The following is a 15,803-nucleotide window of genomic DNA, read 5'->3' on the forward strand; positions in this document are numbered from 1 at the left end:
AAAAGGTGAGGTTGGAAGGTGGCGAGGCTGGGCTCTTGGGGATTTTGTAAATGATCTGCGTATCGTCTGCACAGTTAAGGTTGTGTGAGCGGATGAGAGCTGGCAGAGGGCTTAGCTGGAGATTAAATATGGAATATATCAACTCAGTAAAAAAAGTGAAGGGTTTTAAAGTTCCAGACTTAAAATAAAAAAAAATAAAGATTCTATGCCCACCTTCTAAAAGCCCATGACAAAAATACTCATTCAGTTGTCAGGCTGGTGATGTTACAGCCAACAGTATCATAAAACTGGTTATGACAGAACAGATCAATGCGTGGACACAGACATGATTTTAAAGCAATTATGCATAACTTCACTGACTTACTTGGGTAACATTATTAAAACCTGCACTGGTTTTCAAGTAATGCTTTGGAGTACTATGAACTATCAAGAACAAAGCACAAACACTCGAATGACAAATACCAAAGGTATTAGGTTGTGAGTTTATTGCATATGTAACAAATATGAACATGACCTCCTGGGTCCAGCCTACTATACAATCAAACTTTATTCCAGCTGGTTCCATATACATATTAAATAGCAGTATTTGTTAAATACTTTGATTTAGACATGAGAAATTAGTGTACAACGTTCACAAAGAAATATGCAATAAAATGGTGGGTAGGAAAACAGGGATAGCAGCAATATTTTCTTTTTTAAAAATCAAGTTCGTACAAAACAATAAATTAAAAAAAAAACAAAGTGGTCAAAAACACAAAATAAACTTTCTGCAACAATTACATGGAACCTGATCACTAAAAATCTTCCACTCATACTTTGTGCTCATGGGGGAAAAAAAGCAATGGTGAAGAGGTCCAACATAAATTACTGTTGAAAGGAATTGCTCCCCCAAACCTTGAAAACCTGAATTAAGGCCCAACATTCTTCACAAGTTGTATTCAAGGCCATGTGCCAATTTAGCGGATTTGCTTTGGTGGCAGTGTTGGGGGCGGGGGGGGAGCGAGATTTTACCATACTATTCACAAGCTACATTGGCCAGTTTGGCTTGTTAAACCAATGCTTGTGAGAATATTCAATGTGTGAAATGTGTGCCACAAACACTAACAAATATGGAATTCCATGTTATCTAATTGTTTTATAGCCCGTTCTTGCAGAACCCATGTCTCTAGCCATCCAATGTATGTGATTGTCCAAAACATTTTGCACATTTGTAACCACTGTATCTCAGTCCCACCACATACTGGTACACAGAAAAGTTTACACCGCTTCAGATCACAAAGAGGGTTGCATGCTGCAATGATATGTTTTTACAGGAGAAGCATGTATGAACCCCAATACAAATAATTTGACTACATTAAACCCTTCCATGTAGAAACCCTTCAAAGAAGGGCTATGAAAAAAGCTTGTGTTAACCATGTTAAATGAATGCAAGTATTATGATCTATGATAGATAAATAAAGGCCTCAACTATCAAATCCTCAACTAACATTTTAACAAGGGTCCTGCTACCACTGTGCAGAAAATTGATATTCAGATGGCTGGTATTGTAGGGTACTGAGAATCTGATGTCAATACTTCAATATTAAATAGTCTGAAAATGAAACCCAACCCCTCCATAAAACAGGGAAAGGAAAAACATTTCACTAAGGCAGCACAGGTGTTCCTGGAAAAAAACAAAAAAAAAATGATGAGACGAACAGAGGAGAGCATGTAAAGTTACTACTTTAATACTATGTGATCTGTTCTTCACGGTTAAGGGACCCTGGGACAATGTAAAGTACTGGGCCAGGTCACAGAGCTCTGTAGTAAACGTTGCCCCTCACTTGCTCCTCGCACCGAAGGGAGCTCAGAGAAAAAACTACAGATTAAACAAATTTAATTGAATTAGAAGAATGTCATCTATTTTACAAATATTTATATCTATGACTGCAATTCCCGTTAAAATAATTGGATCCAAAAAAGGGGCCTTTTTGCCACACTGCAACTCCACTTTCCAGCTACTGCTTTTTTAATTTCATCCGTGTGCAACTCTAAAAAATGCTGCAATGTAACCTAGCAGCCGCAGTGGGCTGTTGAGCTATATGCAGGCACTATTTATAACCTACTCACTCCTATTCCTCCAATTCACAAATAATTATTTTCTAATGTTGAAAGAGCCTCTTTGATCCAGGTGAAGATCCACTAATGTAATACAATAAGGAACATAACACATGGATATGCTCGCCATTTTGGATTTTATAATATATGTATGAGTTATGTGCTCACTCATTGCCTTTTCAATGCCAACCACCTCTACTTTTCACAGACTGTGTGCATCATCATGTACAAAATAAACTCTGAAGTTGGGGCGAGAAAGGGGGTAAGAAAGATAGTGAAGGGGTACTTTGTGTAACATACTGATAAAAAAGCAGCAATGACCAATCTCAAAAGCATGATCTAAAATGAGACATGGTATGGCCCGATAATTTTGAATATGAGCAAATTGTAACATTGTACGTGTGGATAAAGGGTATCCTGTAAAGTGAGCTTGGAAAATAAAGTGACTACCTTGTATATTGCACAAATGGGCTCTAAAAGAAAAAAACCTAGCAGCAGACAATATACAATTGAAAGATCTTTGACTGTCAAACAGTTGGGGAAAGTCGTACAACAGTCCTAACCACAATAATTGGAATTAATTTCATTATCACTTGGGGAAAGGCGAACTACCACTTTTATGAGGACACATACTCATACCATCAACACGCCCATTCACAAATTATGTGAACTGTTTCCAGTATGTGGAAATAGTTTCTATTAATTGGGTAGTTAGAAACCCAAAGAGGGAGAACGCTGGGCAAGTAGGTAATGATGTGCCACAGCAGAAAGCACTACATATGAAAAACCTAAAGGCTTTTTAAGCATTTGTAGTAAAAAAAAAAAAGTAATAAAATTATCTGAAAATAACAGGTCTCCTTTCAGTGCGGTAGTCACTTCACTAAAACAACACGAAAACCATCTGTGCAACACTGGATCAGTTTAACAACATCACATCTAGAACCACGTAGAACTATTCATGCTAAATTTGTTAACTTTACAGATTTAAAGGAGATGCCTAACCTGGAATACACATAGCAGTGTGCCCCATTAATTACACTCTCCTCTCACGATATTATACCAGTTGGAACGAAAAGCTTGACAGGTAAAACCTCACCCAAATTTAAGCTGAGAACATGGACATTAAGGAAAATTCTGAATAAATAATGACTGGCTTATCAACTAGTTCTTACAATGTATTTTTCCGACTGCATACGAATGCAGAAGAATTTCCACTATAAGAATTGTTGCTGGTTTTAAAAATCTATCTTATGAAGCCACAAGCTAATTATTCTGAAGCAACAATTAAACTGGGCAGCACAAATGAGCACCAGATGGACTATCATGGTACCAGGAATACAGGCTGCCTAAACAATGCATATAGAGACTAAGATGATCTAACAAGAGGTCACTTTAAAAAGGATTGTAACTTACCAGACATTTTTCAATCAAGTGCAATGATCAAAGACTTCAGACAGAACAACCACCAAACCTCAAGTTAAAAATGTGACACTTGATTTAGCTGCTGCTGGAAAGAGTAAAGCAAGCAGGGAGTTTGTCCATATGTGCCTACTAAAGTACCTTTACTTGAGAGAACATAACATGCAAACCCTGGTGTAGAGACAGGCAAGAAGCACCCGGACTTCAGAAACTATGCACTTTGGTAAAATGCTAGTAACTGCAAAAAACACAGCTTTGCTATCTGGGATATAGGCAGAGGAAGGATTCAACTATCAACGTAATGCAGACTAAAACACATTGCTATCCCCCAAGGGGTAGGTTTAACATTTGATTTAATCATACTTAAACTGATCAGAAGCTGTGCCAGGTTCAGGGGCGTGCACTAAAAAACAGGCACCCTGAGGGATTCCTCCATTTACTCATCTGAAGACGTCTGACAGAGGGCATGGTCAGAATCGTATAGACTGTAAATCTAATTGCCTGTACATACTTGCCATAGCCACCACTATGCATTGCTTGACTGTTTGAGAGAAACTGATTGTGGGATTGTTTAAGGTGAAATAGTGACAAAGTTCTGTACTACGTTTGGTAAAGAATGTTACTTAATTTTTGGCAATGCTCAGCCCTAAAGCAGTCGCACCTCTTGAAATACACTTTTGTACAGAATCAAAGTTACTATGAAGTGGTTATAAAACATTGCACTGGTCAATTACTTAATGCATTGGGTCTAACCCAAAATAGCTCCCTAGATCATAAACACAAAATTTAAGAGCGTTCCCGGACACAATTGGTGGACAGGGTTTATGGAGTCAAGCAAAAACAATTGAGCAACGCTCATCAACTCAACCCACCATTGAAAAACACTTCTCGATAAACAACCATAACATTTCATACACTTCAAAGGGTATTATGTGGCCTCGATGAGTGACCACTTTGTGCCTAACCTAGGATAGATTGGTCACTTCGAACTTAGATGGGCTTCACAAAAACCAAAAAGGGCAGAGAGGTAAGCAATGAATAGATGGATAAAGTGCAGAGCAATTTTACTATTCTGATTGGTTTAGCATAGTTTGACCAAAAAAGGTTGGAGGACTGTTCAGGTGGAGCACTTCGTAGCTATCACGATTATACCAGAGATTGGGTTAATCAAATGAGCTCAGATGGAACAAAACTATTAGGTCCAAGTATTGAGAAGAAAGATGGCAGGGTAGCATTGTCTTCAAATGCAAAAGTAGAGTTTCGGCAGCAGAGATTTTGGTTGAAGGGTCATGGCAAGATGGAACTTCACACATTGACCATAGGTAGCCAAGGGCATCACTAACTAGACAAGGCAATCAGCAATTCATGTCCAAATAAACAAAGAGCAAATAATTACCCACTACTCTGCAAACAAGAATAAATGACTAACGTGTGCCGCGATCAACCCAACCACTATTAGAACGTCGCCACCCCCAAAATGTAGTACCACAGGAAAATGCATTATTTCAGATCACAAAAAGGTCCACAACTACAAAGGTATGCCTAGATTAAAATTACAAAGTGGATTTAAGCAGAAAATGCACTTTGCAAGCCCTTTTACTTCAGAACATGTTTGAGCAGAAACTTTATAGAGAGGAGTCAGTTGAGAATGAAATCTGTAACAGTGTTGATGTGTTTCTGCTTTTGTATTACCCAGACACCTTACTGGAAAATATCAGCTCCTCCTACATGAAGTAGAGATGTCAGAATAAGGTGACAAAACAGTTACTCGAATATGAACAGAGAAATGAGAAGAGAATCCTACTGTGGCCTCAGCCTCAACAGTGGACACTGATGAAGCAGCGCCTCGGATAGGGAGGATGGAAGTGCAAAACATTACCTGCCCAGGTTACCACAGCCTTTGACCCACAACATTTGTTAAACTGGGTGGGAAAGGTGTATTGTCCCAAATGGAATTTAAGGCAGCCGGTTAAAGGGGGCGGGGGGATAGAAGGGATGATGACAAAGGGCACGAGGGCTTGCCCCCTTAATAAAATGCTGTGAAAAAACTGTGGTTAAATAGCCACAAAAATAAGTTGTACCACATCAGTTTGAAACATCAGGGTATTTTCTATCCTTTTAAAGTGTAAAGACGACCAAGCTAAAAAATATTTAGCAAAGGTTTTACTCCGCCTCAACTCTAAAGGGTTGTTGGTTATTGTGCTAGATATGTCAGTGTAATTGGACCTACATGAAACCAAATCCGGGGTGCCAATCAGGCTGAGGAAAAGCCAAGCCTGTGCTTATTAATCTAGTTACTGAATGTGCTCTTTGCATCCAGAAACAAGTCATGCATATTTATGCATCAAAAGCAGAAAGGCTTATTTTAACAATCTGTTGATCTTAACGATCAATCCTCTCAAGGAGCAGCATGCCACACTGAACATATTTGTCATGCTTTAAAGGGAAAATAAGACCAATAACTAGGCTCATCCAAAATACGTGTTCCAACTCCTAGTGTGGGGCAGGTACTCCATTCTGAAAGGCCACCTGATGTTTGGCAAAAAAATGATCGCTATAGGAAGCACAGAAATGGAAGAGACCCCATGAATGGAATTATGTTTTCTCAATGATGAATGCCTCCAAAGCAAACTACTGGTAAAACAAAATCTACACTGTCAGCCAGTAAGGAGTGGTTGCAATGGCTATGAAGGTATGCACAGCAATTGGTGTGAACATCATGCATGTAGACGGATTAGTCCAGTTGAGAAGACCACACAAATTATGAAGTCATTTGCAAAGTTTACATCTTTCTGAATCTACACATTGTGCCATTTCGAGCAGCCAAACTCCTTATTAGAACGGTTTGCAGTCTAAAGATTAAAACTTGAATGTTGAGATTCTTGGCCCACGACTTACCTAATGACATGATCATCATTCTAGGAATCACCCGGAAAAGTTTTTAACAATTTGGTTGGCATTCCGTGATGACTGTACTGTATGGGAAACTATTTTCCATGGCAGGTTAATTTCAAAAGAGTGAACAAAAAATAAAATTGGCAATTGTAGTCAGCCAAAGTTTGACAGCCCGTAGTATGATCAAACAAGGGTGTAATGAAGCTTTAGCCCCATTAGCAGGTGCTTTTCTAAACTCCGAACGGTTTCATAGACAAATTATGGAGTGCTAAATAATTTTGTGGTAATCCCTTTGTGGCGGTAAAATAGTCCGGTTTATGTTGAGGGGTAGGGTGTATAATGAGGTGGGTAAGGGACTGGTAGGGGTATGGTGGAGCCCCATTAAAGTAAAATAAAACTGAAAGAAATGCCACAAAGTATCTATCATGAAGTAAATGACCACTCACTGAGTGATTTTGGTCAATGAAATCATGTAGTACCCTTCACACTCTTCTCTCAATAGGTTATGTTGAGCAGGATTACCAAGACCAGTCAGTGGAAAGAAACATTGTACATTGGTCTGCAGAAGACCAATACCCATGTGTCAACATGAGGAGAAAGCCTTTCTTTTGGTCAGAATAGAGGTGAGCAAATGAAATGTACAGATCCAAAAGCATCAGTCGGGAAGAGTAGGTGAAACAGCAATGCACAGTTCATGCACCGTTTGATCAAGTTTCATAATAAATTCTGTATTGAAAATTGAATGGAAATCAGAGAAATGCCATGCAAAAGCATTTAAAATAGATAGGAAACTTGACCAAGTGGGAAATGCATCTTTCTGAACTGTAAATTTGGGTTTGACATGGGCTCAATTAAAATGCAATTTGCATGAAAACAAGGATGCCCTCCATGCACAATCTTTTGTATCAATTTCCGCTTCCTCTTAGAAAGCCACAGACATTGAATCACAATTCTAATGAGGTTGTATACGAAAGCTAGTTTAACATTAATCAGAGGAAGGTCTCCTTAAAGGTTGGCATCACGTTCAGTGTCTGGAAATTATTTCCTACTTCCATAATCATGCTGAACTAGCATTAGTATTAGTATTAACTTCAGTATACAATGGTGCTTTAATGCAAACCGTGATCTATAAAAAGAAAATCTGAAGGACTGGAACCAGAGAAGTATCAAAATAGCACAAAATGTACGAGGTATGGCACAAGGTGCACAATGACAACCTTGGAGTCACCGAACACTTTGCAACTAGTACCCATACCTCGGGTCTTGGCAAAATCTTTAAAAAAATGCCACTGGCTAGTATTATTTCAAGATAGTTGCATTAAAATGAACACATTTAGGAAAATGTTCGGTTAAAATATGAATTATGCTTTCCCTGCTTGCTGTTTAAAGAAACCTTGTAGGTTTTATGTAAATCACCAAATCAATCACAGAAACAAAATATAAGAGACCCTTTGTCGCAGAATGTCATTTTTAGCAAAGCAAATTTACATACAGTGATTACCATCTACTTGTATACGGACGTTCATGCCCCAGCCAGCTCATAAGAATGGTAGAATTAAGAAAACCTTTAAGGGTGCTTGGATGAACAGATTTGTAATCAAAAATAGACCAACACATCTACTTGCAAACAAGTTGTTAAAGTTTAACATTTAAATTGATAACACAGGTGCATAATGTGCACACAAGTATTTCTGGGGCTACCAGAGCACAGCTGTTGGTGGGGATTTTCCAAAGCACTTAGATGATCAGCATGCCTCATGTTCATGCATGGGAAAGAACACAAATAAGACTCCTATCATGCCACCAAACCAATCCAACAAGATGGTCATTTCAACTGTTCACGCACATCTAGAGATTCATCATGGAAAAGGGTGAAATATCCTCAATCGCTACTGCATTCTAAAAAGGAATTCTAGCGCTGAACACTTCAACCAAGACCTCCATCCCAAACAAATCAGATATCATACAGTTGCCACTTTTCTCATGCATTATACCACCTTTAGTTTGAAAGATGTATACTATACAGACATTCAGCTAATCACATGAAAACAAAAATACAATTCTCTAGCAGAAGTCACCAAAATGTCACCATACATTAGTATCAGAAGAAAATCAAGCATTTGTCCAACAGAAAAAAATTAAAATGCTATAGGTTTCGGTCAAACATTAATATGAAATAATAACAAGTACATATTAACATAGGGTTAATTGCAAAATGTTCTCCAATTAGGTTTTGGCTTCTTAAACTAGACCATGCCAGACTCGGGGAATGGGTTTTGGTTGACCACATGGAAAAATATTTGGTGGTGTAAGACGGGTTGTAGGAAGTTAAGTTGCCATCTTAAGCTCCCATTTAAGGTCCCCTTTTACACTTTTGTAAAATACATTTGAAGGGCAAAAGTGAAGAATGACTTTCTACATAAGTCTAGCTTTGGACAGTCAACCCAGGATGGGTTTGCCATAACCCATGAGATCACTTCAGCTTGATGAACACTGGTCATGTAGTGCTGTGGTTATTCCACAATGGTGTTTGTGAACACAGGCTCAACAGATTAGCAATAAAGCTAAAACACACAGGAAGACGGTCTAATACGAATAGTCACTACAGCCATATTAATTTCATTTCTCCCTGTGGTGAATAACTAAAACACGTAAAATACATCTTTACAAAATTGCAACATTCTTTAGTATAATTAGGCAACCGTAATAAACAAATCAGTCACGTTTGTGTGACCACAACTCTACCCTACATTGCATGAGCACAAGAACATGTATGGTAGTTGCTAGTCTTGTTGGGAGGCCAACGAGTAAACAAATGTCTAGTTTAAAAAAAAAAAAAAAAAAAACAGGGTTGTCGTGAAGATACTAAAATGAAAAGAAACTCATGATAGGAAACTTACGACATTTTTCACAATATCAGAATAACCATTACTATATGAATAATGAACAAGATTGGCCATAACAAAAAACTGTGTGATTAAAAGTCACCCGCTCATAGAGGTAATAGTTTCAACCCTATTTAAATGGTCATGTAATGGGTTCCTCTAGTCAGCATATTTAGGGATTGATAAATGCAGAGTTAATGAAAAAATGAATAGTTTGTAAGTTTAAAAAGAATTACTTCCATAGGAAGAAACATGGGGACAAACAGGTTCTCACCAGTAAAGTGTTCATAGCATACCAACAGAAATATTCAAGTAGATTGAGCAATTGCTATATGAACGTCCTACCTTGCACTTAGTTGAAAAACGGTACAGCTGATTAGTAGCTTTCAATCAGACTTGCAAAATAACAAATAATCAGAAAACACTAAGTAAGTCAGTATTCGTGAAGTGCATAAAAATGCAGTCTCACCAAGTCCTCAGGTCATGTTATTGTGTAAAAAATCCAATTTGTGCAAATTACACAGCCATCTTTGTTAATGACAGATGCACTCAACGGTTCGTTTCCATGTGGACACCAATCTTTGAGAAAAGCTGCACATCTGAAAACGGAAGCCACACATGGCACTATGGTATTTTTTGCGCTTCGTAGCGGCTGCCTTGGATTTAACTGTCCCTCAACACCTCCCCCAAATAAATCCAAAACCAAAGATCGACGCGATTATACAGGAATAGAACTTGGTTCTCATAAGTTTAGCTTTTAGCAATTTCCTAGTAAAATCTTGTAATTAAGTGAAATGTCACAGAAATCACAGCTTTGCAACGTATTCCTTTGCTTAGTTTTTTTCCTTATTAGTTGTAGGTTTCAGATTCCCTTCCCACATCAAAGGTCCGTGCAAAAAACATTTCTTTTTGTACGTATTAATGCATCTAAATCTGCATATATTGCACGGAAAATAAGACCTGCATGCGAAAACAAGACTCTTCCAATGTGCAAAACAATGATTTCAACCAGGAGCAGGAAAAGCATATCCTTTCAGCGCACCCATGATAAAAAAAAAAAGTCTTTCTTTTACCAAGTGATTTCTTTAGCTGGAGCAACTGCGAAGGTCGTATGTTTCAGGTGGTGTTTGTTTCTCTAAACTTCACCTTATCTGCAGATTATGTAGACAAAAAATCCATGTATCAATCACGAAAAGCTCCCATTCACAGCAAGTCACGTATAGTGTAGTCTAAGTTCCTCTGGTGCTGAGCTAACTTTACGACAGGACATCCACAGGTGTCTCTCCCAGTTGCAAATCCTCCAAACACTGCAGCTTAAAATGATTATATGCACTCAGACCTTAGATCTGAGGCCCCTCCACAGAACGGCTTAACAGTTTAAGCAAAGTTAAATTATGCGCTCTGCTGGAAATATCTGTGCCGTACAAAATGTATTGACAAAGGTGATAACGGGTGGAAATCACGTGAAAGGCGCTCCGTACAAAAAGGTAGAACCCCCCCACCCCCCACGACCATCCAAAGGAATATCGCACGATCCTTAGTGTTTAGATGCATCCAAATCGATGTGCAGAAAATCTCACAAACTTTGTTGAGTTCGTTCATCAGTTTGTGGTTAAATAGCTAGCATCCATTTATGTTGGTGGCCTCTTCACTCGACTGCAAAACCACATGTTTCCTCTACAGCTGTCAACAGCTTCTCATAAAGCTTTTCATACGACTCATAAGGCGGAATATCGATTCGGTTAAAGCTGGAAAAAAAGAATACAATAGTTATTCAATTTGTTAAGGATTTCATTTGTCAACTGTACTTGATTAAAAGAAAGAACAAATGACTTAGTAATTTTTCTGATGGATTATTTACACAAATTCCTGATCTTGAAAATACACACTACAGAATCAGTTTGGCTTTGGAAATATTTTCAGCTGCCGCGGGCCACAACACAGATCCACAAGGTTGTGGCCCAAAGGCCTCAGATGCACTTCGCTTTCCCAGAACTCATCTGCTGAGGATTTTCACAGCTGCAAGCGGTTCCAAGCTCTTCACAAAAGGGGTAGCTTGGAAGGCTGTGGAATCCAAGGGGAAATAGAAATCCTTTAGAATAACAAATTACTTACCCCAGGTAATGTTTTTAAGACTGAATGTTCCCCCCCACATATTCCTCATCTTTGATATACTCCAATCAGCGTCATCTGCTTCAGCAACATTTTTTCACATCGGTGGGTCCTGTTGAATCGTCCCTCGGCAGCCTATATCCGCTCTCGAGTAGGACGTTAAAAAAATATATATATTTATATTCAAGGAAAAAACCTTAGTTGCAGGGACGTTAAGGTGAGAATTTAAGAATTTAACGCAACAAAAACCCTGAAATTCAGCTAAAGCCACCTTAACTTTGCGACCTTTGGCCATGGCCAATGCACAGTGAGATTCAATTATTTGCCATAGACCACACACTTTGGTTAAGCAGCATGCTCCAAGCGCCTTGATTTCTGGCCAGTCTCTTGGTGACTTGTGATACATCACACAACCCAAACTAAACACATTTAAGCAGAATGGAATTGGGGAAAAAAACCGGCTGAAAAAATTACATATGCCCAGGTACTTTCTACACCCATAGCGAAAATAGAAACCTAGCACCCATGAATATACAGAGTAAGTGAACATATATCTTAAATTGAAATATACAAATGTAGTTCATTTGACCTTACCCTTAGAAGAAAGTGGCAAGACAAAATAGCATTCACCTTTTTAAAAAAGTAATTAACACCAGAAAAATAACCCGAGAGAGGAAATGTTCCAATAAATATGCTGGCAAAGTATAAAAGGTGCTCACCTTTTAAAGCCAGCAATCTGTCGTGAAATATTCCCTGGTAAACAAAATCTCAATACAAAACAAGTGCTTGTGGTCTTGTGGTCAAGCGTCTGCACTGGGAACATGACTACCTGAGTAAAATCCTGGTAGCCAAATAAACAAGCAAGTTTGCCAACCAAAAAGAAAAAAAACGTGTTGCGTCCGCCCTCTGAAAAAAGGTACGGACTTCACCCACATGTCGTCTTTACTTGTGACCTGAAAAGCAGCCACAATCAGGGGAGAATAAATGCACCAGTGTCCAGGATTACAAACTCTCTTGCCACATCGTGGGCAAATACTAATGACTTACTTGCCCTCATTTCCCCTCCTCACCCTCATGTCTGCCTTTCAACAATACTCTGCTTTATAAAAGATACCACAAATACAGGGACGTCATTTAGGGGTCGCCAGAGGTCGCAACTGTGACCCCCCTGAGGTCTCCCTTGCGACCTCTGGGTTCTCCCTGGCGACCTCTGTAAAAAAAAAAAATAATAAAAAAATTCTTGCATGAAATGGACATCACATTATAGTGATATTGTAACCATATTTTTCGTAGTGTACAATGCTATTATATGATGCCACTTCCTGTTTTGTCAACGGGTGAAAGGTCGCGATATCACTTCGGGGTGGGGTCAAATGACATCACTTCCTGTGATGTCATCAGGGGGTCAAGGGTCATGTGATGTCACTTCCGCTACCCCTGGAATTTTGGTGAAATGACGTCCCTGTACAAATACCAGAATGCAATTAAGCAAAAGGCAAAAAAATGGTCTCCAAGTGCAAAACTTTCAAGGATTGACAGCACGGTTTAAAAAGAAAAGCGGATGGCATGTGTTTTCTTAGTGTGTTATGAGATAGTAACGAAGAAAACACAAGCCCACGGTGGGCTAATTAGGCAACATTGCCTTCGGGGGCTGACCCCTTCCTCACTTTGAAGCTAACCAGTGTCCGTCCCAGTTACTGCAGGGATGACAAACTTACTGTTGCTGTAAAAAATAAAAATTGACTGGGAGACTACACATACCAGAATGCAATTCAGCAAAAGGCAAAAAATGGTCTGAGTGCAAAACTTTCGAGGACTGACAGTAGCAAGATTTTTTTTTAAAAGTGGACGTCCATTCGGTCACCCATCCATGCAGTAACCAGGACTGACCCTGCTTAGCTTCAGAGCAAGGAAATGGCCTGACCCATTCATCTAAGGGGTCTTGGAACTGGCTCATTTATCGGGCAACATGGCCTCAGGAGGCTGGCCCCTGCCTCACTTTGAAGCTAAGCAGGGTCTGTCCTGGTTAATGCATTGATGGGAGAACTGGATGGCAAACGTGGTACTGGCCATAGACCAGGATTTTTCACCCCCCCTGGCTAGCCGTAGTCCTATGTTGTCTCGAATATAGCCATGAATACTGGAAAATGGAAGGTAAAAAATGCTTCCCCCCCGGCCCTCACCAAGTGCCCCTGACCCCCCCCCCCCAGCAGTGCCAGCTACCCCCACTCCCACATGGCCTCCTCACCTTCCCTGCCCTCTCCCCTCCTTCCCCCCACAACACACTCTTTCTGTGACGCAGTTTGCATTGAGATGTCGGCTATTCGCAGCTACAGCCAAGGCTACTGAAAGCTTCATGTTGCAAACTCGGGCGCTGGACCCCGTCCAACTCCCAAATTTCACTTCTCTTGCCACCCTCCCCCCACCTCTAGCTGATGGCATTTGCATGTTTTCTGACCTGCAAATAGCTTTTTTACTGCGTTTCATTTTCCCATAACATTGAATATCTCTCGATTCAATAGAAAAATAAGATGGCAGCTTTTTCCATTTCTGAAATCCATGATCCTGCAATGCACCATGGGAAATCTAACCAACCATTTTTGAGAAGGGGCCATCAAATATTTGACTACTGCACGGAATAACCCCAAACCACGCATGGAACGCGAGTCAACGCTTTCTGCCTGTATTGTTTCAGACCTGGTCCAAATCGGTCTGGCATGTTTTGGGCTGTGCGCTTTGGCAAAACTTTTTTTTGTCTTTTTAATAACTTATTTATTCACTTTCGCAATTTCAGTCAAATCTGTGGGCATCATTCCAAGTTTCCCGGTCCGGTAACAACGGTGCCGATACCATTGTTACCGGACAAACTACGAGGTCTGCTCGCGGGAGCCTTTACAACCGCAAGGTCTGACCTGGCGGGCGGAACGGTAGCCGCGAGCAGACCTACATGTTCAAATGGGAAGGGGTAGCAAGTACTACCGGCTCCCGGAATTGGTAATTACTGGGGCCAGAATGCCCCAGTAATTGCTCATTGCCGGTAAATTCATGACTTCGGCGGCAGCCATGCTGGTATTTACCGGCATGGCTACCGCCGGACTCAGAATGAGGCCCCATTACTTAAATCAAAAGTTATTAACAAAAGAATTTTGAGGGGTTCCTATGGGAGTCTGACTCACCTTAACTATAGGGTAGAGATATATGGGATGCATTACTCACCGTAATCATATTTCTGATGCTTGTATCTGCTTAGATTCATATGATGTGCATAGGCCAATATCTAGTGGAAGCTGCAGAGTATTGCTTTTTTTTCGAAACTCGAAAAGGGACGTCGACAGGGCGTGCCAGTAATACTAGCTCTAGTGTGACGTCCACGGTACCCATGATCCCTCACATGTCGATTTCCCTCAGATTGTTATTTTTCTGACATGAGTTGTAGCGTGAGTACAGTTGTATCCAAGCTCAAAGCTTCCATGCACCTTCTCTCTAAGTGGAAGGAAGGGTGGGTTGCATGTGAATCTAAGCAGATACAAGCATAAGAAGAACAAGTTACTCTCTTACCTGGTAACGTTCTTTTGATGGGATGGTCCGATGACGTATTCCATATCTTTGACAGTAATCACCACAGCTGTGCTGCTTTGGAAACATTTTTGGCGTCTGCGTCCTACGTTGATGACGTCGATGCGCCGTCCCCGAGGACCTCCTCCGACGGCCAACGTCACCCAATGTGATAAGTAGGACGCATGACGCCCGTAGCCTCAGTTGTAGTTTTTTCCCCCAGTACGTGTGACACCAGTCTTCTGCCAGTCAGACACACAAGGCCTTGCGGAAACGTAAGCTGCAATCGTATAAGAAATTCTGCAACGGGGAAGGGAGGGAGCGATATGGAATACGTCGTCGGACCATCCCAACGAAAGAACGTTACCAGGTAAGAGAGCAACTTGTTCTTCGAGAGGATTGGGTCCTCCGACGTATTCCATATCTTTGACAAACTCCCAAAGCAGTACCAAAGCAAGGAGGTGGGAAAAGAATTTAGAACACAAATTTAGCATGCCCAATCAAATTGCGGAATAAAGGACTGCCTTGCCAAAGGCCAGATTCCTGTCCTTGGGTGGAATTGAGGGAGTAGTGACGTACAAAAGTATGTACAGAAGCCCAGGTGGCTGCATCACAGATGTTACGAATAGGAACACCCCTCGGTAGGGCAGTAGATGCAGAAATACCCCTGGTAGAATGGGCCCGCAAGCCAGCCGGTGGGTCCTTACCCACCAAGCGGTAACACTCGGAGATACCCAAAATAATCCGAGACAAAGTCTGTTTCGTCACAGCTTGTCCCAAACGCTTTCCAGCGTAACCAATGAAGAGTTGATCGTCCACTCTGACCCGGGACATGCGTGA

At 40.4% G+C, this 15,803-nt stretch overlaps 1 protein-coding gene across 1 annotated transcript in view; it reads right to left on the minus strand.

The window, feature by feature from the left end:
* Window positions 1-463: 463 nt before the first annotated feature.
* Window positions 464-15,803, minus strand: part of SMURF1 (SMAD specific E3 ubiquitin protein ligase 1) — a 1,020,511-nt gene continuing 1,005,171 nt past the window's right edge. The window contains exon 18 of the mRNA XM_069645560.1: window positions 464-11,044. Coding sequence (XP_069501661.1) covers window positions 10,945-11,044 — 100 coding nt within the window. The 3' untranslated portion in view covers window positions 464-10,944. The remainder of the gene's footprint in view (window positions 11,045-15,803) is intronic.

Source organism: Ambystoma mexicanum, chromosome 2p (assembly GCF_040938575.1).
Source record: "Ambystoma mexicanum isolate Mex_15411 chromosome 2p, UKY_AmexF1_1, whole genome shotgun sequence".
Classification (NCBI taxonomy): Eukaryota; Metazoa; Chordata; class Amphibia; order Caudata; family Ambystomatidae; genus Ambystoma; species Ambystoma mexicanum.